Source organism: Phyllobates terribilis, unplaced genomic scaffold (genome assembly GCF_046119375.1).
Source record: "Phyllobates terribilis strain yellow unplaced genomic scaffold, ASM4611937v1 Scaffold_4__5_contigs__length_816908805, whole genome shotgun sequence".
NCBI lineage: Eukaryota > Metazoa > Chordata > Amphibia > Anura > Dendrobatidae > Phyllobates > Phyllobates terribilis.
The window spans coordinates 705100975-705123739 of record NW_027362764.1 but is presented as its reverse complement, the minus strand read 5'-3'; the positions used below and the strand labels follow the sequence as shown (position 1 = coordinate 705123739).

General features: G+C 44.9%; 1 protein-coding gene across 3 annotated transcripts in view; it reads left to right on the top strand.

Moving 5' to 3' along the window:
• RGS22 (regulator of G protein signaling 22) overlaps nt 1-22765 on the top strand; it is a 164944-nt gene that overhangs the window by 61564 nt on the left and 80615 nt on the right. For all 3 annotated transcript variants that reach the window (XM_073679620.1, XM_073679621.1, XM_073679619.1), the window contains exons 13-14: nt 7738-7860; nt 13464-13565. In XM_073679620.1, the coding sequence (XP_073535721.1) occupies nt 7738-7860; nt 13464-13565 (225 nt within the window). The remainder of the gene's footprint in view (nt 1-7737; nt 7861-13463; nt 13566-22765) is intronic.

Genomic DNA, 22765 nt, shown 5'->3' with positions numbered 1-22765 from the left:
GTCCCAAAAGGGGACTTGAACATGCGATTCTTTGATCCTGTATTGTACAGTATATTATCTAACCTATCAGACCCCGCCCAGGAAGATCTGATAGACTTAGGCTAATGGCAGACACAGCGACCAATGTTAGTCCTGTTTGTTGCGTTATCAACCATCGGCAACGCGAAATCGCACTACGAAGGTGTCGATCGGCTGACAAATGGAGTAATTTCACCTTGTTCAACTCCCCACTTGCTGTGGTCAATACTGTCAGCATCATTGGATGGGTGAAAGTGCTGGGATCGGAGCTAGGTCCAGTCCCAAGCGCATGCAGGACGAGCTCAACTGTGCATAACAGCCGGCTCCTGCTGCGAATGGCAGGGGCACAACTTTTCAACCTGACACACCTGTTGTCATATTGCGGGAAATCACTTGCAATCTTGATGTACGGTTAAATCATTTTGTGTGAAAGGGTTAATATAAATTGGTTTGCTGTCGAAAACAGCGTCTTCGTCACAAATTCCATCATATTTACCATATCTACCAGAAAAAGAGCACAGCGTGCTGCAATATTTATATTATTTTTTTCGTTAAATGATGGAAACCATGACAGAAACCTAACAGATCCCGTTAGAGCTTAATCTGGGGTGTCTTTGTCATCTTAAATGTGAAGAATCCTGCCCACTGTCAACTGAATAATATAGTTTTTTTTTTTTTTTTTGGTCTTTCAAGAATAAATAATTGCGATCTGACTTTTACTCCAGGGGCTGTCCCAGGCCACCCGTGAAATCCAGCCTTAAAATAGTGTAAAAAAAAGGGAAGATCTAAAGACAAGAGTAAACCGAGTCTTCTAAACTTTTGGTATTGATTTAGCATTCTTGGAATATGAGACTTTTCGTTCCATCAGCAATTTGTAATTGTAAGAGGATTGTGTGTAAATAGTTGGAGGCTTATACAGCTTGTTATAAATCCCAAATGCTTAAAGATGGATTATGGGGATCTAGGGAAGTGATGACTGTCTTCTTGAGACTGTAAGAACACTGCCAGGGTGGGAGTTCCAGCCCAGGTTCCATACGTTACTAGCATATGCTGCTACTCTGGTCTTGTGCCACGGACGTGTCCCCCTGACAACTGTGCTGAGACTCTTTTCAATACAAACATTAGTATTAAACTCATGACCTCATAGGATTAGTTGAATGTACTACAAATAAACTCTTTGCCAGTACAAATAATCCATTCCCCAAGTAAAATTTGATTCCATCAGTTTCTTAATCTGGATTTAGGTCTTCCAGGAAAAAAAAAACTAATTTACATTACAAATTTTTGTGCTAAGTATTTTCACCCAGAAGTGCATGTACGTCAGGGAGGTTAAGATTGTTTGCAGGTTTGCTCTTAGCTGTTAATATTTTCTGAGTGACTTAATTTTGTTGAAAATGATAGAGTACACCCTGGGAAAAAAAAATCTGAACAGTGGAGGTATCACATCATAGTGTTTTTTATCAATTAGAGCTGAGCAGGACTAGTTTATAACCCTAGTGATAGAGAACAACTTGTGAAAATCAAGGGTTACGGGCATATATTACTCCTCGATGGAGATAATGAAAAGTAACCAGAGATTTGAGCCACTAACCAGAACAGAACCCCAAAAGAGCTGTCTACTGACAAATCTCTTTTTTAAGGAAGAAACTCTTGGTTTGGCCTATGTCATTTTTTCTAATTTTTTTTTTATAGTATTATTATTTATCAAAGTGCTCAAAAGTGAAGCATGCCACAAAAAAAGTGCACAAGGATACAGTCTATGGGAAGCCCTATTTGAACTCGATGGACTTATGTTTACCTTCAACCTTACAAAACCATGAAACTATGAAACATGTCCCCAGCACTCCAGACCAGAAAGCCACCTGAAGTGTAAAGGTCCGTTTACATTAGTCAATCAGCGGCACTAAACAACCACCGATCAGCTACTTTTTTGCTGACCAAAAGATGTGTACTGATCATTCATTGTGCATAGGCTGCCATTGTTCTCTGCAGTATGATGCACTGCCGAGAATAATGATTTTTTGGGCAGACCAAACAATAATTTCACTGAACAAACAAGGTGATCGGCAGCCTGTTTATTCAGTATGATATCATGAAACAAACAATTCATGCAGAGGAAATAGACCTTTAGGCAAAAGTGGCCTCCCCTTGTCGAAGCTTAGGAAGAGCCCACCTAGGCTGCTACCCCCACTTTCCCTTCCTGTGTCGTTCAAAGCCAAAATCGACGTCTGCTCATCTGCCAGAGGTGACATAGGAATTGAGGAACATAACAGTCAAACACCCCCCCTAGATCTCTGGATGGACACACTTTAAGGGTACCATACCACCATATGTACTGTGAATACGGTCCATACATTCGATCTGAATTCTAAAAAAATAATCTTTGCTTTGCCCAGCTAAATGGTCCAGAATAGAGGCGAATGTCCTGCAATTGAGTGAAAATGAAGTGTGTGCAAAATTTCCAAACTCAGTGGGGTTACCACATTCAGTGAGTTACAGCAACTCAGGGTCACTACTTCTTGGCCACTTCTCTATCTTGGACGTGAAAACAACCTAACCCATGGCTCCCTCCACAAATGGAGACAGTTTCTGCCAAGCCAAACAGCATCCTAAAAACATTTCATAATGCGCCAGTCCTCCTGGATGGCCCCAATAGAATGAACCCCAAGAAATAGTCTGTAAAGTACCGAGTAGTATCATAGGCTCCTCCTCGGTACAGAGTCTTTGAGTTCATGTTCCAACAGGACCCATGCAAAGCGGAAAGCTCAAAAGTTGTGTGAAGATATATCCTCCATGAAGGGGCATATTGGGCAATACTAGGTTTTGGACAGGTTTCATTTCAGTGGTGCAAAAATGCCCAGATGGGCACTCTGCCCTGTAATGCCATTCATGACAAGTCCTTGAGCCCATTAGTCAACCTGCCAGAAGACATATCAGTGCATACAGTCTTTATCGTGTTGGCAGAGAATACACTCCGTCAAGTCCTTGGCTCTGATGAGCTTGTGGACTGCCTTCGGTTTCCATAAGTCAGGCTTCAGTCCTTTCAGTTAGTGTATACCCTCAAAACATCTCCATAAAACTAGGGAGTCCTCCGGTTATAAGGTTAGGGAACCTTCTGAAAATGTAGAATGCAAGTCATTCTACATAGTGTTATTCCTCAGTGTACTCACACAGGACAGCTAGTCCTGTAACGTTACCTGTAAGTGCAGTTATACTTTAATGCATCTACAAAATGTATATGTCCTAACCATTTTGGTTTGGGATGATACTTGAAATGAATTGGGTGGTTTGATTGCAGTGGTGTGAGGAGATTGTGGCATGTCCCCATCTATATATATAATCGTCTTATCCCGTCTGTCTGTCTGTCTGTCTGTGTGTCTGTCTGTCCAGGAAATCCCACGTCGCTCTTTGTTCCGGCAGCGGCCAATCAGCGCCGCGGGATTTCTGAAAAAAGATGGCGGCCGTTAGCGGCTCATCTGCGGGACGGAGCTGAGCGGCGATGCAGCCGGGACATGAGCGCCACGAGGCGCTCATCTCCCGGCCGGCAACAGCAGAAGGAACCCGACCGCCGGACCCATCTGCGGGACGGAGATGCAGCTGGGAGATGAGCGTCGCGAGGCGCTCATCTCCCGGCTGGTAGCAGTGGATGGACCGCCGGCGCCGCTGACCTCCATGCGGAAGGGAGGACCGGGGAGCGGCGCTGCGGGTCGGGATACTTCTCCTGCGAGCGCCCGCTCATGTCCCGGGTTCTCGCAGCGGAAGTACCCGCACAGGCAGCGGCGCTCCCCGGTCCTCACCAAGACGATTCGATGATTGGTCGCGGTCTTCGGACCCGGCCAATCACTGATCTTAGCGCAAAAGTTAAACACCGCTGTACTGATTGGTCTCCGACGCTGCCCGCGACCAATCACCGATTTGGGCGCCACATTTAAATATCGGCCGCGACCAATCAGCACAGCGGTGTTTAAATATGGAGCCAAGATCGGTGATTGGTCGCGGCCGATATTTAAATTTGGCGCCCAAATCGGTGATTGGTCGCGGGCAGCGTCCGCGACCAATCAGCACAGTAGTGGTTAACTTTAGCCGCAAGATCAGTGATTGGTCGCGGGCCAAGACCGCGACCAATCACCGATTTGTGCGGCACATTTAAATAGCGGCCGCGACCAATTGGATGTCAACGCCGCTCCCCGGTCCTCCCTTCACACCCTAGCCGCATGGATGTCAGCGGCGCTGCCTGTGCGGATACTTCCGCTGCGAGAACCCGGGACATGAGCGGGCGCTCGCAGGAGAAGTATCCCGACCCGCAGCGCCGCTCCCCGGTCCTCCCTTCACACCATAGCCGCTGATGTCCCCACAGTATCCGCATGGTGTTACAAAGGTCCGGACATTTGTGTTAAAAATCGCTGATTGGTCGCTGGCGCTGTCCGCGACCAATCACCGATTTGGGCGCCAAATTTAAATATCGGCCGCGACCAATCACCGATCTTGGCTCCACATTTAAACACCGCTGTACTGATTGGTCGCGGACCCTATTTAAATGTGGCGCCAAAATCGGTGATTGGTCGCGCCCAGCGTCGGCGACCAATCAGCACAGCGGTGTTTAAATGTGGAGCCAAGATCGGTGATTGGTCGCGGCCGATATTTAAATTTGGCGCCCAAATCGGTGATTGGTCGCGGGCAGCGCCAGCGACCAATCAGCGATTTTTAACACAAATGTCCGGACCTTTGTAACACCATGCGGATACTGTGGGGACATCAGCGGTTAGGGTGTGAAGGGAGGACCGGGGAGCGGCGCTGCGGGTCGGGATTCTTCGCTCATGTCCCGGGTTCTCGCAGCGGAAGTAGCCGCACAGGCAGTGGCGCTCCCCGGTCCTCACTAATACGATTCCGCTCCCCGCTCCTCACCAATACGATTCGCTGATTGGTCGCGCTCTCTGCACGCGACCAATCAGTGATCTTGGCGCTAAAGTTAAACACCGCTCTGCTGATTGGTCGCGGCCGCTGCCCGCGACCAATCACCGATTTGGGCGCCACATTTAAATAGCGGCCGCGACCAATCACCGATCTTGCCGCCACATTTAAACACTGCTGTGCTAATTGGTCGCAGACGCCAGCCGCGACCAATCAGCGAGCTTGGCGCCAAATTTAAACAGCGCTCTGCTGATTGGTCGCGGACGCCAGACGCGTCCAATCAGCGAGATTGGCGCCAAATTTAAACAACACTCTGCTGATTGGTCGCGGTCGCTGGCCGAGATCAATCAGCAGTATTGGCGCAAAATTTAAACAATGCTCTGCTGATTGGTCGCGGCCTTCAGCCGCGACTAATCAGCGATTTTGGCGCCAAATTTAAACACCGCTCTGCATCGCTCTGCTGATTGGTCGCGGTCACCGGCCGCGACCAATCAGCAGTATTGTCGCAAAATTTAAACACCTCTTTGCTGATTGGTCGCGGTCGCGACTAATCAGCGATTTTGGTGCCAAATTTAAACACGCTCTCCATTCCTCACTAACACAGTTCGCTGATTGGTCACGGTCGCCGCCCGCGACCAATCAGCGATTTTGCCGCCAAATTTAAACACCTCTCTGCTGATTGGTCGCGGCCGCCATCCCTGACCAATCATCGAAATTGATGCCAAATTTAAACAACGCTCTGCTGATTGGTCGAGGCCGGCGACCGCGACCAATCAGCAGAGCGATGCAGAGCGGGGTTTAAATTTGGCCCCAAAGTCGCTGATTAGTCGCGTCTGACGGCCGCGACCAATCAACAGAGCGTTGTTTAAAATTTGCGCCAAAATCGCTGATTGGTCGCGGCCGTCAGACGCGACTAATCATCGACTTTGGGGCCAAATTTAAACCCCGCTCTGCATCGCTCTGCTGATTGGTCGCGGTCGGCGGCCGCGACCAATCAGCAGTATTGGCGCCAAATTTAAACACCGCTCTGCTGATAGGTCGCGACTAATCAGCGATTTTGGTGCCAAATTTAAACACGCTCTCCAGTCCTCACTAACACGGTTCGCAGATTGGTCGCGGCCACCGCCTGCGACCAATCACCGATATTGCCGCCAAATTTAAACACCGCTTTGCTGATTGGTCGCGGTTGCCGAACGCGAGCAATCAGCGATTTGGGCGCCAAATTTAAACGCCGCTCTGCTAATTGCGCCCCGTCGGCCGCATACCTATTCTAGAATACCCGATGCATTAGAATCGGGCCACCATCTAGTAACTATAATATTGATTGATGCCTATTCTGCATTGTTATATATCTTCATTTCTTATATGCCATCTAATGCACTGTGTTCCCTAACAGCATTGAGCTACCTCGCTGGAGGATTATATATGAAGTAACCTATCTTATCACTTTGTAGAATAGTGACCTCTTGTGCTGTAGGCCCTTTATAGCACTTCTTACATTTGCACTGCACTTTACTTTTGTAAGCACTACACTTTGGATTTAATCAGTATCCTCATAAGAGAATCGCTTGTCAATACTACCATTCATTTTATAATTATGTGTAATAGCAGTGCCTAATATTTCATTGGATTCAGTGCAATTTGATTATTTAATGTAGTATATTGAACATATTGCTGTTTTGATGGAATGAACTCAATATTTAAATATTTATGAATGAATTTTATGATATTGATTATATGGGTCCGGTGCATTAATTTTTAGTTTGATTTTTTGCATATGACAATGAATTGAATGTATTTATTCGGGACATACCCATCCCCCTCCTACATCAATTTTTCATTTGTATATATGTGTATCTTTAAATGTCCTTGTGTCTGTGTATGTGTGCATTTTTAGCATTCTGTTTAATAAAGATTATATTCTGATATAAATGCCTGTTGTGGATACCCCTTTTGTAGGTTTTCTGTCTTTTGAGGTATTCTTGGGCATATGATTATCTAAAAATTTGGTATTTCTTTCTTTAATAGGATTCTCTCTTGTTATAGCAAGGATCTGCATGAATGAATATGTCTCATGTACACTGTGTATTGTGATATTGAACCTTCTGTAATAATTGGAAAATTGTTAAAATATAAAACTTAGTAACCCGCCACACTTAGCGATGCTGCAATGATCCCGACAACGATACGACCTGTCAGGGATCGTTGCTGATTCGCTATGTGGTCGCTGGTGAGCTGTCAAACAGGCAGGCTCACCAACGATCAGGGGAGCAGCGACATCGTGGAAAGAATCTTTCCACGATGTCCTGCTCCTGGTTACCAGCCTGCTGAAGCAGGAGCAGGCTGGTAACCATGATAAACAGCGGGTTACTAGGGGCACACGCGCACCTAGTAACCCGCTGTTTATCATAGTTACCACTCTGCTATGGTGAGCGGGAGGTTACCGCTCACTTTAGCAGGCTCGTAACCATGATAAACAGCGGGTTACTAAGAGAGCGTGTGCCCCTAGTAACCCACTGTTTATCATGGATACCAGCCTGATCGCTGCTCCCGCTGGTCACACACAGCGATGTGTGCAGACCAGCGGGAGGGCAACGACCAAAAAATGGTCCAGGACACTTTGCAGCGATCAGCGACCTCACAGCGGGGGCCTGATCGCTGCAAAGTGTCACACATAGCGACATCGCTGGTGAGGTCGCTGTTGCGTCACTAAAACCGTGACTCAGCAGCGATCTCGCTATGTGAGACGGGGGCTTAAAATGACCAGGCACTTACAGAGATAAATCATGCTGTTTTGCTTGTTTACAGAGTGCAGATACAAATTACAGTGTACTGAAGAGTTCCAAAATGGAAGAAATGTTGCAAGCCATGTTTCTGGATTCTCGGGCCGGTTATTTCTTTACAACATTCTGTGAGCAGTCCGGGAACAAGGTATGCTAGAGAGTAGCCTACAAAGAACTAATTGTAATTAGACATAAGGAAAATGTGGAGCGGGTTGTACCAGTACATGAGAATCCCAGTCAAGAACACTGTGTCTCATTATTACAGAGACAGTTCATGGATATATGCCCAAGACTATGATAAATCATGAAAATGACTGAATACTCTTTGTTGGTCTGAATGTTGTGTTCTAAGCTCTGCTACTTATCTATCCACAGGACCTTCTTTCTTTATCTCTAATATCCTCCTTTAATCATAGTCTTAAAGCCCATTTAGTCCAGCGAATAAATGGGGGGAATTTTTGGGTGCTTAAAAATCATCGTTCTTGTCACTATATCACCCAGTATAAACAGGATATGTGCTGCTGATAACGTAATGTCCTATATGCACAGAACAATCATATTAGCCATCGTACTGTGCGATTCTGGTCAGCCTGTCTAAACAGGCCATTAAATGATCTCTGATCGGCTTGCATGGAGTTGATCGCTGGTTGTATAACGGTCACTGCTGGCACATCTAAAGGGGCGATTACTGTTCTGGCTCTGGTGGCCAGCAAGGCAATGACTTATACTCACATCTCACAATAGGTACTATAGGTTAAAGGTGTGTCCGAAGCACAAATACATTTTCATACTAAATGCCTATCAATTTAATGCCATAATCAAATCTATTTTCTAATATACTTTAATTAAAAAGTCCCTATCTCCTCTATTGACTGCTTTATTTTAGTTTTTACTACTTCCTTATTGATGATGCTTTGCTTGAGAATTCAAGTGCATGCTGGGATACTCAAACAAACTTCCTCAGGGGGCAGAGGCTGAGGTCACTGCCGCAGCCTCTGCCCCCTTCCCTGAAACATAGCTTCATCAGTGACCTTCATTTCAGGGGCTGCGCTTGTACCAGCTCTACTGAGCATGTGTCGATTGTCAATTCTCAGTAAATTCTTGTCATTGTGTGATGTGCACAATGACAGTGTGCTTCCTCACCAGCTCTAATCAAAAATAACGAGCTGGCAACAGTGCACACTGGCAGTGCATGTTGTAAGAGGATTACCTGGCATGCAGAGACCAGCGCCGCCCCCGCAAGTGACATCAGATGCAGGGGCAGCCCAGGTCTCGGCTTTTCCAGCATGCCAGGTAATCCTCTTTCAACGCGCACTGACAGTGCACTCTGTTGCAGGCTTGTTACTTCTGATCAGAGAGGGCGAGGGAGCACACTGTCATTGTGCTCATCGCACAGTGACAAGATCCTACTGAGCAGCCTTCAGAATGGACTACCGACGCATACTCAGTAGAGCAGAGACTAGCCCAGCCCCAGAAATGAAGGTCACTGATGACTCAACATTTCAGGGAAGGGGAAGAGGCTGCAGCAGTGACCGCATCCTCTGCCTCTGCATGCACTGGGATTCTCAAACAAAGCGTCATCAAAAAAGATGTAGTAAAAAAATAAATAAAGCAGTTAGATAGTGTAATGAGGAAAGGATGGGGACTTTTTATTAGAAAATAGATTATATCATGGCATTAAATAGATATGGATTTATAATGAAAATTAATTTGTGTTTCGGATCACCCCTTTAAGGCTTTGTCTAATATCATGAAGTATGAAACAAATTTGGTCAGGCTATAAAAAAAGTCCCTACTGACCATATTCTAAATGTTATTTTTAAGAAAAGAGGGTTCGCCATCCAATTTAACATGGTACCATTGCCTTCATGTATGTAGGACCTCCGAACTTTTACATAACAAATGATGTTGGGAAAAGAAGGATTGGGCATTTTGAATTTCAAAAACCGATCCTTTCACTCTCTCTGTAGATACAGTGGCTTTTTACTTAATTTGTTACATTACAACTTTTTAAATATTTTTGTAATCCGATTTGTGTGTGTTGCATCAGCACTAAATAGCCTAAGATGCTGAAGTGAGAAAAATATAGGCTTACATTTCTGGGATCAAATGACTAATTACCGTCATAAGTCATATGCTTAGTGAAAGGAAGTCCACCTGTGTGCAATCTAAGTGTCATATGGTCTGTCAGTATATACACACACAAAAAGCCTTTAGTTACACACACAAAATGAAAGACTTGTTTTTTAGTTTGCCAAAAGACAAGTGGGAGACTCCCCAAATGTACAGGTGCATCTCACCAAATTAGAATATCATCAAAAAGTTAATTTATTTCAGTTCTTCAATACAAAAAGTGAAACATCATATAGAGTCATTACAAACAGAGTGATCTATTTCAAGTGTTTATTTCTGTTAATGTTGATAATTATGACTTACAGCCAATGAAAACACAAAAGTCATTATGTAAATTAGAATAATTAACAAAAAACACCTGAAAAGGCTTCATAAACGTTTAAAAAGGTCCCTTAGTCTGTTTCAGTAGGCTCCACAATCTTGGGGAAGACTGCTGACATGACAGATGTCCAGAAGGCAGTCATTGACACACTCCACAAGGTCCCAGAGTTCCAATTTTCATTTGGAAATCAAGGTCCCAGAGTCTGGAGGAAGAGAGGAGAGGAACACAATCCAACTGCTGGAGGTCTAGTGTGAAGTTTCCACAATCAGTGATGGTTTGGGGAGCCATGTCATCTGCTGGTGTAGGTCCACTGTGTTTTATCAAGACCATAGTCAGTGCAGCCGTCTACCAGGAAATTTTAGAGCACTTCATGCTTCCCTCTGCCGACAAGCTTTTTGGAGATGGAAATTTCATTCTCCAGCAGGACTTGGCACCTGTCCACACTGCCAAAAGTACCAATACCTGGTTTAAAAACAACAGTATCACTGTGCTTGATTGGCCAGCAAACTCGCCTGACCTTAACCCCATAGAGAATCTATAGGGTATTGTCAAGAGGAAGATGAGAGACACTAGACCCAACAATGCAGACGAGCTGAAGGCTGCTATCAAAGCAACCTGGGCTTCCATAACACCTCAGCAGTGCCACAGATCGACTCCATGCCACACCGCATTGATGCAGTAATTGATGCAAAAAGAGCCCCGACCAAGTATTGAGTGCATTTACTGAACATACATTTCAGTAGGCCAACATTTCGGATTTTAAAATCATTTTTCAAGCTGTTGTTATAAAGTATTCTAATTTACTGAGATAATGATTTTTGTGTTTTGACTAGCTGTAAGCCATAATCATCAACATTAACAGAAATAAATACTTGAAATAGATCACTCTGTTTGTAATGACTCTATATAATATATGAGTTTTACTTTTTGTATTGAAGAACTGAAATAAATTAACTTTTTGATGATATTCTAATTTAGTGAGATGCACCTGTATGTAAGGTGCTGTGGTCAGATGAGACCAACATTGAACATTTTTGGCCACCAAGGCAAAACGCTATATCTGGCGCCAAACGAACACAGATGATCACCCCAAGAACACCATCCCCACAGTCAAACATGGTGGTAGCAGCATCATGCTGTGGGAATGTTTTTCAGCAGCAGGAACAGGGAAAATTGTCCAACGAGGGGAAGATGGATGGTGCAAAATACAGGGGATATTCTTAAGCAAAACCTTTTTCAAGTTTGTCAGTGATTTGAGACTTGAACGGAGGTTCACCTTCCAACAAGGCAATGACCCAAAGCATACTGCTAAAGCAACACTCGAGTGGTTTAATGGGAAACGCATAAATGTTTTGGAGTGGCCTAGTCAAAGCCGAGACCTTAAACCAATTGAGAATCTGTAGTCAGACTTGAAGATTGCTGTTCACCAGAGGAAACCATCTAACTTGATGGAGCTGGAACCGTTTTGCCTTGAGGAATGGGCAAAAATCCCAGTGGCAAGATGTGGAAAGCTCATAGAGACTCATCCAAAGCAACTTTCAGCTGTAATTGCCCCAAAAAGAGGGTCTACAAAGTACTGACTTTAGGGGGTGAATAGTCATGCACACTGAAGTTTTCAGTTATTTCAACCTATTTGTTGTTTGCTTCACAATAAAAAGAAAAACAAATGTTCAGAGTTGTAAGCATGTTCTTTACATGAACTGATTCAAACCCTCCAAAAAAGGTAGCAAAACACAAAAAAAAGGCCAAAGGGGTGAATACTTTTGCAAGCCACTCTATCTCACCAGCAGAGCTGTGGCGTACTCTTCTCTTACCATACAGAGCACATGTATGCTCGGCCAAAGCATACATGCATATGTCGGTAGAATTTGCTGCCATCCGAACATGCATTCAACCCACATCATAACTACACCTCCCCAGTGGTACCCTACCACTTGACCCCTTCCATGTTTTTAGGAAAACAGCTTTGCCTTAGCCTAACCATACATAGGATTGAAGGTATAAGTAAGATCACCAAGAAAATAATCTGTACAAATTTTATTGACCTTATCACATTGAGGAAATTTTTTAATGAAGATCAGATTGGTTAACGTTAATCCCAGTGCCCCCATAATAACACAACTATGCTAATTCAGGACAGGCGAAGGACATAAACCCTTATGACTGGCCACATTTTTTTTTTTATTTTTGCCTTCCACTTTTCTGCAGCCATAGCTTTATTAGCTTTATTTTTTTCACTGATGTAACTACATGAGGATTTCCTTTATATCAGACAAATTATATCATTTTCTTTAGTGCGGTTTTGGGGTACCTTTTCTTTTTGCAACGCAAATTTTAAAAAGGCAATTTTTCGCTTAGTTTTGTCTTTATACTGTTTAGTGTTCATGTTTCACACCAAATAAATCTTTGAATGAATTCTTCCAGTTATTACAGTCGTGTGGATAACAAATGTAGTTTTTTTTATTATAGTATTAAAAGTAGAAGGAGTAAAATATATTTTATTAAAAAAAATTGGATTATTTTACATTTTGTTGCAGTGGGGATTTTTATTGCCTTAAATTTTTACAGATCATATATACTGTATATATAAAATCAAAAACTATGGGGAACATACAATTTTTTCCTTTTATAGTTAATTTTTTGTCCTTTTTTCCACTGTAACTGGGGCATCCACATGAGTTACAGAGGGAAAACAGCTCCATATAGTGACAGAAGTCCCTGGCTGTGTCCAACAGACAAAGAACTTGCTCTTGCTCGATTGCAGGAGTTGTAATCCTGCAACATAAATTTGCAATGGCACGGGATTAGAGCCCAAGATCCCTTGAATTTATGACAATTTCTCGTTATTTTGTTAAAGGAAAATTACATATTAAAACATTCTAAAAGGTCTTTGGTATAGATCATCTTGTAGTCCTGGATTAGAAATAACAAACAAACCAGAAACAGCACCACTCTTTCACATAGACTGTGTCTGGTATTGCAGATCAATCTCATTGAAATAATGAAAATGAGCTGCAATACTGGACACCTATGAATTTCTGGAACATAGAGATTTTATAATCCTTGACAAGCCACTAGAAATAGTTTTTTTTTCTTGGAGGATTGCCAGAAGAAGAACCAAACCAGTACCTTCTAAGAGTTACATCAACGGCCTCTCACCCAGCCAACCAATACACCTGCTCTTTATTGATGAGCGGCTTGTACTCTGAACCAGCTGTCTACAGATGGGCGTTTCTTGCAGTTATAAAATTAATGATGTCTTCATAGCTAACAATGCGATCGATCTTGTATTTCAGCTGTGGGAGAATGGTGTCCACTTCTGGTTTGATCTACAGTCCTATCATCACATGTTCTACCAAGAGACTCTGCAACCTTTTAAACTACGCAGACATTCCCAAGTAAGTGGTAAATCTAAGGAACGGGATGTTGTGTGCCGAGCATGAACAGATTGCATAATGCTCTTTTAGATTTTATGAGTCTTTTGAATTCCACTTAGGGAATATTTTCGTTATTAGTGAGATGGACCCTTAAATGAACCCAAAACATATGATGTATAGCCCTATCAGATCTCACTACAGGATTATTAGATATTGTGCTTGTGACTTTATCACAAATCATCAAAAATATAAGCATCCAAAGACATAAAGGAAAAAGACGCTTATTTTTATGAAATAGATTTCCATGCTATGAGCATTAAATTATTGGATATAGATTATTATTTTGATTAAGGGATCAGTCATACAAGATTGTTAGAAAAACATTATGACTTCAGTTCATTAAAGGGGTGATCTGGGCTTGGGCCAAAAATCTGCATTCACTCTATGTGACTGCATACTGTCCCGGTATTCCCAGTGTCAGCCGATGGTCTCATGAGCACGTTTGTGATTCGTACTCTTGCGATCACATGCCAATTAGACTAGTTGGTATGTGACTGCAAGTGTGTGCATTGGATACATGCAATAATGTCACTGCCCGCTCATACCACTGGGAATACTGAGGAATTCGACAGTCACATAGGGCGACTGCAGACTTTTGTCCGAAGCATGGTCAACCTCTTTAAAACTGGTGTTTTGTTAGCCAGTCTTAACGAAGGAAGAGACGGACTAAGATGCTCCAAATTCAAGAGACATGTGCCTCTAAATGAACTTAGCACATCTTAGAACTGCTGTACGATAAGTGCGCCTCTGCCACATATGTTACTCCAGCCAGGGGCAAGTATACATTTGGTGCAGAATTTACGCGACTTTTCTGTAATAAATTATGATAAATTTATATAGCGGTTTCACACCGTCCCCAACAACTTTTCTAAAAGTTGTCAAAGCTGGCCAGACCTTCAAGTTGTGCAAAAATTATGCAACATTTCAAGGAGTTTTACTCCAAAATTCTGTCAAAAACGCCTTGATGAATTGGGGCCTTTGTTTTTGGGCAGGAGCGGGACTAAATCTTTTGGTGCCAAAAGCAGGAGTTTCAGAGTGCACCTCTTTCTTCTTCTAATGAACTGTTATTAATTTTATTTCATGAAAAGGAAAGTGTTCCTCATACCTGAAACTATTTATCAACTACTTGAACTCAGTGGAAAATGTTATGTCTTATACCATAAATGTCTAAAAATGACTTTGACTGCACATTGTTATTATTATTTATTATTATAGCACCTTTACATGTGAAAAAGGGGTATACATACATGAACAATTATAATGATCTTTAACAAAACGTGACGGCGACTGGTACAGGAGGAGCGAGGACCCTGCCCGAGAGAGCTCACAATCTACAGGGGATGGGTGAGGATACAGTAGGTGAGGGTAGAGCTGGTCGTGCAATGGTATGGTGGAGCAATGGTTACTGCAGGTTGTAGGACTGTCAGAAGAGGTGGGTCTTCAGGTTCTTTTTGACGTTTTCCATGGTAGGCGAGAGTCTGATATGCTGGGGAAGAGAGTTCCAGAGTAGGGGGGATGCACGGGAGAAATCTTGTATACGATTGTGGGAAGAGGGGTTAAAAGGGGAGTAGAGCAGGAGATCTTGTGAGGATCAGAGGTTGCATGCAAGTATGTACTGAGAGACTAGATCACAGATATATGGAGGAGACAGGTTGTGAATGGCTTTGTATGCCATTGTTAGGGTTTTGAACTGGAGTCTCTGGGCAATGGGGAGCCAGTGAAGGGATTGGCAGAGAGGAGAGGCAGGGGAATAGCGGGGGGACAGGTGGATTAGTCGGGCAGCAGAGTTTAGGATAGATTAGGATTGCAACTAAGCAAATTTTTCAAAACTGACCATGAGGTTCTTAGTTAACATTCTGATCAAACTGAATGAAGCCCACTGCCACGTCACAGCGAACTTCTTAGTGGGTCGCTCACCTGTTGAATGTAGCATAGTGAGGCAACAGTCACCGCAACACCATGCCAGCAGTGGGAGAAACCAAGGTGCCTCACAGTACCCATGCTGTAGAGGCAATGCCCCCATGGTTCTGGGTCACAGCACCGACTGTAGAGCAGCCATAGCCGCAAACACAGCACCAGCACCAAGTGAATAGATCTAAAAACTCACCTTCCTTGTGGCCTCAAACAAAAAGCTGAAAACAAAATATGTGGGAACCTTTTTGCAGTCTCCTCATAATTTAAATACACCTGGGCCAAATGGGTGGAGTGCTGGAACCAAGGGAATCAAAAAATGAGTGGACAGGCCATGCAATTTATGTTTCACTCAATATCTCTCTGACCTGTTGAGATGGATACTCAAAGCCCCTGGTTCAGATGAGCAGTTCTTGAGCAAAACAGACAGATGCCTCTGGTGCAGCAGGATGGCAGAGACCTGGTGCAGTAGTGTTGAAGATGTAATGGGCTCTACAGGAGATGTTTAACTAGTATAGCAAAGTCGGATGATGGATGAAGAAGAGCTGGAATGGATATGACTGATGAAACAGAGCTGGATCAGAGATGACTAATGCAGAAGAGCTGGAACAGCAATAACTAATGCAGCAGAGCTGGAACAGTGATGATTGATGCAGCAGAACTGAAACAGCTTTGTTTGGTGAAGGAAAGCTGGAGCCGCAGTGACTGATGAAGCAGAGCTAGAAAAGCAAAGACTAATGAAGCAGAGATGGAACAGCATTGACTACTGAAGCAGAGATGGAACAGCACTGACTGATGCAGCAGAGATGAAACAATGATGACTGGAATAGCAGGGTTGTAGCATTATTTGCTGATGTAGCAATGTTGGAGCAATGATGACAGAAATAGCAAGGTTTCAGCAGCGGTGGCTGGAATAGTAGAGATGTAACAACAGAGTGGAACTGATGCAGCAGAGCTGAGGATGCAGTGGTGGTACCGTATAGTGTCAGGAATATTAATTTAACTACCTGAATACACAGATGACATCCTGCTGTTTGAACCATCTTAAATTACCCAATGAGATGTCTTCATTGGGCTACTGCAGCCAAGATGAGATTAGGGTACAGCATTCGGTTTTGGAGGTAGGGCAGGTGAGAAACAGAAAAACAGATAAAAAACAACTATATTTTGTGTCCCTTTCCAAATTGGCATCTTAAGTTGCTGAACACTCATCTGTGTCAAAGCCCAATGACAACTGAAATAATGGAATAAACCAGAGTAGCAAGAACTGATCTGTACTCATTTTGTTGACCGCCGTCATACACCACTACAAGTTTCACTGTTTCTGGATCATATTCTAATGAAATGAAAATAGTTTACGATATTTCAATATAAAGTGTAAAAGAATTGCAAACTGTGTCACACATGACTTCACTGTAACTTAGTGCAATCCATTCTGGTATATTTAGCACATAACAGTTGTATATACCCTCATATACATAGCATATATAGTAGCAAGATCATTAAAGAGGTATTCCGGCCTATATAAATGATCATCTAGCCACTGGGATCTAAGGGCTAACGTCTCTCCTTATGGATAATGACATGCCTGACATGCCAGTGTAAGGACACTTATAGGCCATGCAAATTGCTTCTTCAGATAGGAACAGAACTTGAACTCTAGTGCCACCTATTGAAAATAGCAACTCTAAAAGTCAATATCGATCCTGTAACAAGCCTTGCCACATAACTTGGGATAAAATCCAAACCAGTATCTCTATTTGCAGACACGTGTTATTCAGAGGCCTCTCATGCAACTAAATCAAATCAGATCTCTAGCTTTGCACTGAGGAGGGGGCAACACTCTGCAAATAGAGATTCCGGTCAAGGAGTCGGGCGTAGCTAGAGGGAAGCCCCCCATGACTGGGATTGGCCGGGAGGATTTGAGTTTGGAAGATGCGGGGGTTTAGGATTGGGTATTGAAGTATAGGGGCGGGCACCATAAGGACTGAGGGGTGGCTATGGGGAATAGTGTGGGAAGGGCCATTCTTCTGTAGGATTCGGACAGAGAAGTCCCACCCACTCACCCTCTTCTTTACTGCGTTATTTAAATGTTTTGTAATGCAGGGAATAGGGCTAGTTGGTATAGGGCAGTTTTTTAGATGGGTGGTGAGATTTAGTGACTGTCACAGTGGCTGGATTGGCGGGGGGTGGGGTTCTTGGAGTTGGTACGGATTTGTTGATGCAAGGAATTTGCGAGAATTCTGGGTAATTTGAAGTTACATGGGGGGTGGTCTGGCAATTTTTGGTCAGGGCTCTGGACGGGGTTTTTACCCTGGGAGCTCTTAGGTGATTAATCTTTCACGTATTGTGGAAGTATGGTGCCCTCGAGCTGGTGGTGCACGGCTGAGGGTAAGATGGCGGTTGGATTTCTTTCGTGTTATAAAAGCCAGACTTATTAGCTCCAAGAACCCTCCCCTCTTAATTTATCTGGTATTATTATTATGCTTAATATGTTAATGTTTGTTTGTTAATAAAATGGCCGCTGTGGCCAAATTTATCCAAAGAATCCTGTATAGAAGTGTTTTTATTTGTGGGGGGGTAAGGTGTAGCGTTGGAGAAGGTGGAACCAGTTAAATATGGTAAGAAAGCCATACTGGCCGTACCCTGTCATGACTGACTTATCTATATATTTGTAGCAAAGGTCAATTTCCTCTGTGGATTTTATCTGCGATTTTGGAATAGGTGTATTTTCATGCTCTGCAGCAAAATATATAAATGTTATAATCAACTGTAGTGTGGGAGCCTGAAAAGCAAATGTTTGCGGGGTCAGACTGAACTACTTTAAGCTAGCCAAAAATGTTATACATCTTTAAAGCTCAGTCTTTCACTTATAACGAACCTTGCATATTTTGGCATCGTTTCTTTTTTAAACATGTCATGAACGTTAGTGAACCTTGACAATTTCTTTATTACATCATTGAAAAACATCACATAAAAAGTGGGCTGTTTATATGGGATTTTTATGGCGCTAATTAAAATATATCTTGGAACAAAGTTCTCCAAGAGCAAAGCAAAGTTTGATAAGTTTACCAGGAAGCAGTGCATGGTACTATGAAGCACTATACTACAGTATATATTACACTGATATTCCTACAGTAAGTCTGGTAACATTCCAGATCCACTGTACGACGTTTATGTGCATTATGGCTAGTGTTATTATATATGCACCATGTCTTCCACAATTACATAGGCACTAAGGCAGGTAGTATAAGGGTATGTTCACACACTGCGTTTTTGCAGCATTTTTTTCTGCACCAAAAAGCCGTGTTGGCAGGAAAATTACTGTGTACAATACATGTGTTTTTGTTACGTTCTGATTTATTTTCATTTGCATTTTTTACCCATTAATTTGATTTGGTGAAAAATCACTGCAAAAATGCTGAAAAAATTGACATGCTGCTGTTAGCTATACAGAGTGTTACGGGTCCGGGTGGTGGAACCTCTGTGCCGAGGTGCAAGGAGGGACCCAGAGGGGCGTGACTAAGTATCCACCCGAACTGACCCTGGTCGTATGGCAGCTAACGACACCGTGACCAGGGAGGATCCTAGCAGGAGGCAGAGACGCCGATGCAACAGTACCCCCCCCTTTAGGCCCCCCTTTTTTAGGCCAGAGAGAAATTTCTCAAGGAGAAGCGAAGCGGAGTGTTGATGTTCTCCCTGGGTTCCCAAGTTCTTTCCTCAGGACCAAACCCCTTCCAATCCACCAGAAAAAAGGTTCTCCCTCTTACCTTCTTGGTGGCCAGGATACTCTCCACTTCTCTGCAGAAGCCGGAGTAGGAGGAGTACCTGGATTGTGGGAAAAAGTGTTAAGGACAACGGGTTTGAGGAGGGATACGTGGAAGGAGTTGGGAATGTGTAGGGTGGCCGGGAGTTTTAATTTGTAGGCCACTGGGTTAATTTGCCTGAGGACTTCGAAGGGTCCGATGAACCGAGGGCCCAACTTGTAGGAGGGTACTTTGAGCCGCACATATTTGGAAGAGAGCCAAACCTTGTCTCCCGGACGGAATTGAGGTGGATCCAGACTTCTCTTATCAGCATATCTCTTCATCCGCTCGGAGGACAGAAGAAGAGCGGACCTGGTACTCTCCCAAATAGCAGAAAATTCGCTGATAAGAGACTCTGCGGCAGGGTTGTCCACAGAAGCGGAGACAGGAACTGGAATCCGGGGATGTTGGCCACCGACTATAAAGAACGGGGATTTGGAAGAAGATTCGCTCTCATGGTTATTATAAGAGAACTCGGCCCATGGTAGGAGATCCACCCAATCCGAATGGTGGTCATTAACGAAGTGCCGGAGGTAGCTGGTCAGGATCTGATTGATCCGCTCCACTTGACCATTGGACTGTGGGTGGTAAGCGGAGGAGAAATCCAGGGTGACGTCTAGCAGCTTACATGTGGCTCTCCAGAAGCGTGAGGTGAACTGAACCCCACGATCCGACACGATGTGGAGGGGTAGACCATGGAGACGGAAGATGTGGCGGATAAAGTCTTTAGCCAGCTCGGGTGCAGATGGGAGACCAGGCAGGGGAATGAAGTGGGCCATTTTAGAAAAGCGGTCAACAACCACCCAAATGACTGTACAACCGGTAGAAACAGGAAGATCGGTGATAAAGTCCATAGCAATGTGCTGCCATGGAGCAGCAGGTATGGGCAGGGGCAGGAGATGGCTAGCTGGTAGATGTCTGGGAACTTAGTTACGGGCACAGGATGAACAGGCCGCGACGAAGTCTACAACGTCCTTACGCAGGGTAGGCCACCAGTAATGCCGAGTAATGAGCTGGAAGGTCTTCTTTTGGCCAGCATGGCCAGCTAGTTTAGAAGAATGTCCCCAGCGAAGAACCCTCTCCCGATCTGGTACTGCTACAAACGTCTTACCGGGTGGAAGACGAGTCAGATCCAAGGGGGCCACATTCATCACCTTGGAGGAGTCAATGATGTGCGTAGGCTCCTCCTCTTGATCGGAGGACAGGAAGGACCGGGACAAGGCATCAGCTTTGACGTTCTTGTCCGCCGGGCGGAAATGAAGAATGAAGTCGAAGCGGGCAAAAAACAACGACCACCGGGCCTGGCGAGGATTGAGTCTCTGGGCATTTTGGAGATATGCCAGGTTTTTGTGATCCGTGTAGATGATTACCGGGTAAAGAGCCCCTTCTAGCAGATATCGCCACTCCCCCAGTGCCAACTTGACGGCTAGCAATTCACGGTCTCCTATGGAGTAGTTGCGCTCAGACGAGGAGAAGATTTTGGAGAAGAAGCTGCAGGTTACCATTCTCCCGGTAGAAGATTTTTGGGTTAGTACTGCTCCGGCTCCGGCTCCGGAGGCATCAACCTCCAGGGAGAATTGTTTATTACAGTCCGGACGATGCAGGACGGGGGCAGAGGCGAAGGCTCTCTTTAAGGAAAGGAAGGCCTCCTCGGCTTCAGGCGACCATACCTTGGGATTTGCCCCCTTACGGGTAAGCGCAGATATGGGAGCAGTCCGGGACGAGAAGTGTGGGATGAAAAGACGATAGTAATTGGCGAAGCCCAGGAATCGCTGTATCGCCTTCAAACCTTCTGGACGGGGCCATTTTAGAACAGAAGAGAGCTTCTCGGGGTCCATTTGCAGACCTGTCTGGGAGATAACATAGCCCAAGAATGGAAGGGAGGTCTGGTCGAAGAGGCACTTCTCGTATTTGGCATAGAGGTGGTTCTGCCGAAGCCTAAGCAGGACCTGACGAACATCCCTCCGGTGTGTGGGGAGATCCAGAGAGAAGACCAAGATATCGTCCAGGTAAACCACTACGCAGGAGTACAGGAGGTCACGGAAGATGTCGTTGACCAGCTCTTGCAAGACAGCGGGGGCATTACAGAGACCAAAGGGCATCACAAGGTACTCATAGTGACCGTCCCGGGTATTGAATGCTGTCTTCCACTCGTCTCCTTGACGGATACGGGCCAGGTTATATGCTCCTCGTAGATCCAGCTTGGAGAAGATCCTGGCACCCTTGAGACGGTCAAACAATTCGGAGATGAGCGGCAGGGGGTATTTGTTTTTTACAGTGATTAGATTGAGTCCTCTATAGTCAATACAGGGACGTAGCGAGCCGTCTTTCTTTTTGACAAAGAAGAATCCGGCCCCAGCTGGGGAGGTAGATTTTCGGATAAATCCCCTAGCCAGATTTTCTTCAATGTATTCAGACATGGCCCAGGTTTCGGCCGCAGACAACGGGTAGATACGCCCACGGGGAGGAGTGGCGCCAGGTACTAGGTCGATCGGGCAGTCATATGGCCTATGGGGTGGCAACGTCTCTGCTTCCTTTTTACCGAAGACGTCCGCATAGGGCCAGTATGGAGCCGGGAGACCAGGTAGATTAGCTGGAGTAGGCGGAGGGCGAGCTGGGCGGACCGGAACCAGGCAGGTCTTATGGCAGTCTGAACCCCACCGGAGTACTTCGCCGGATCGCCAGTTCAATACGGGTTCATGTGTCTGAAGCCAAGGTAGACCTAGCAACAGGGAGTGAGAGAGTCCGGATAGCACATGGAAGGAGATCTTCTCAGAGTGCAGCATTCCCACCTGCAGAGTTAAGGGTTCAGTGACGAGCAGGATGGGTACTGGAAGGAGTTTACCATCCACGGAGGCAACTGACAAAGGTTCAGTGAGAGGCTTGGTGGGAATATGGTATCTCTCTACTAAGGACTGGGAGATGAGGTTCCCAGCCGCTCCAGAGTCCAGGTGAGCGATTTCAAAGTGCCGATCCTCTCCCCAGGAGAGAGAGACAGACAAAGTCAGGGAGGGAGAGGACTTACTTTTGTCTAGGACGACCTCTCCGAGCGATCCTAGACACCGGCGTTTCCCGGCCTCTCCGGGCAGGAACGGATCAGGTGCTCCTTGCTGCCACAATAGAAACAGCTCCCCTCGGCCCGGCGTGACTCCTGGCGGGATTTGACCAACTTGGTCTGGTCGACCTGCATGGGCTCGGGTGAGTGCGCCCGGGGAGTGACTGAAGAAGAGACAGGTTTCTGGAAGTTAGGAGCAAGGCGGAGAAACCTTCTCTCACGGGTGGTTTCCTTGGTACGTTCCTGGAACCGGATGTCAATCCGGGTAGCAAGTGACACCAGGTCGTCCAGGGTGGTAGGGATGTCCCGACCGGCAAGCTCATCTTTAATCCGACCGGAAAGACCCTCCCAGAAGACGGACAGCAGGGCCTCGTTATCCCAGGCAAGCT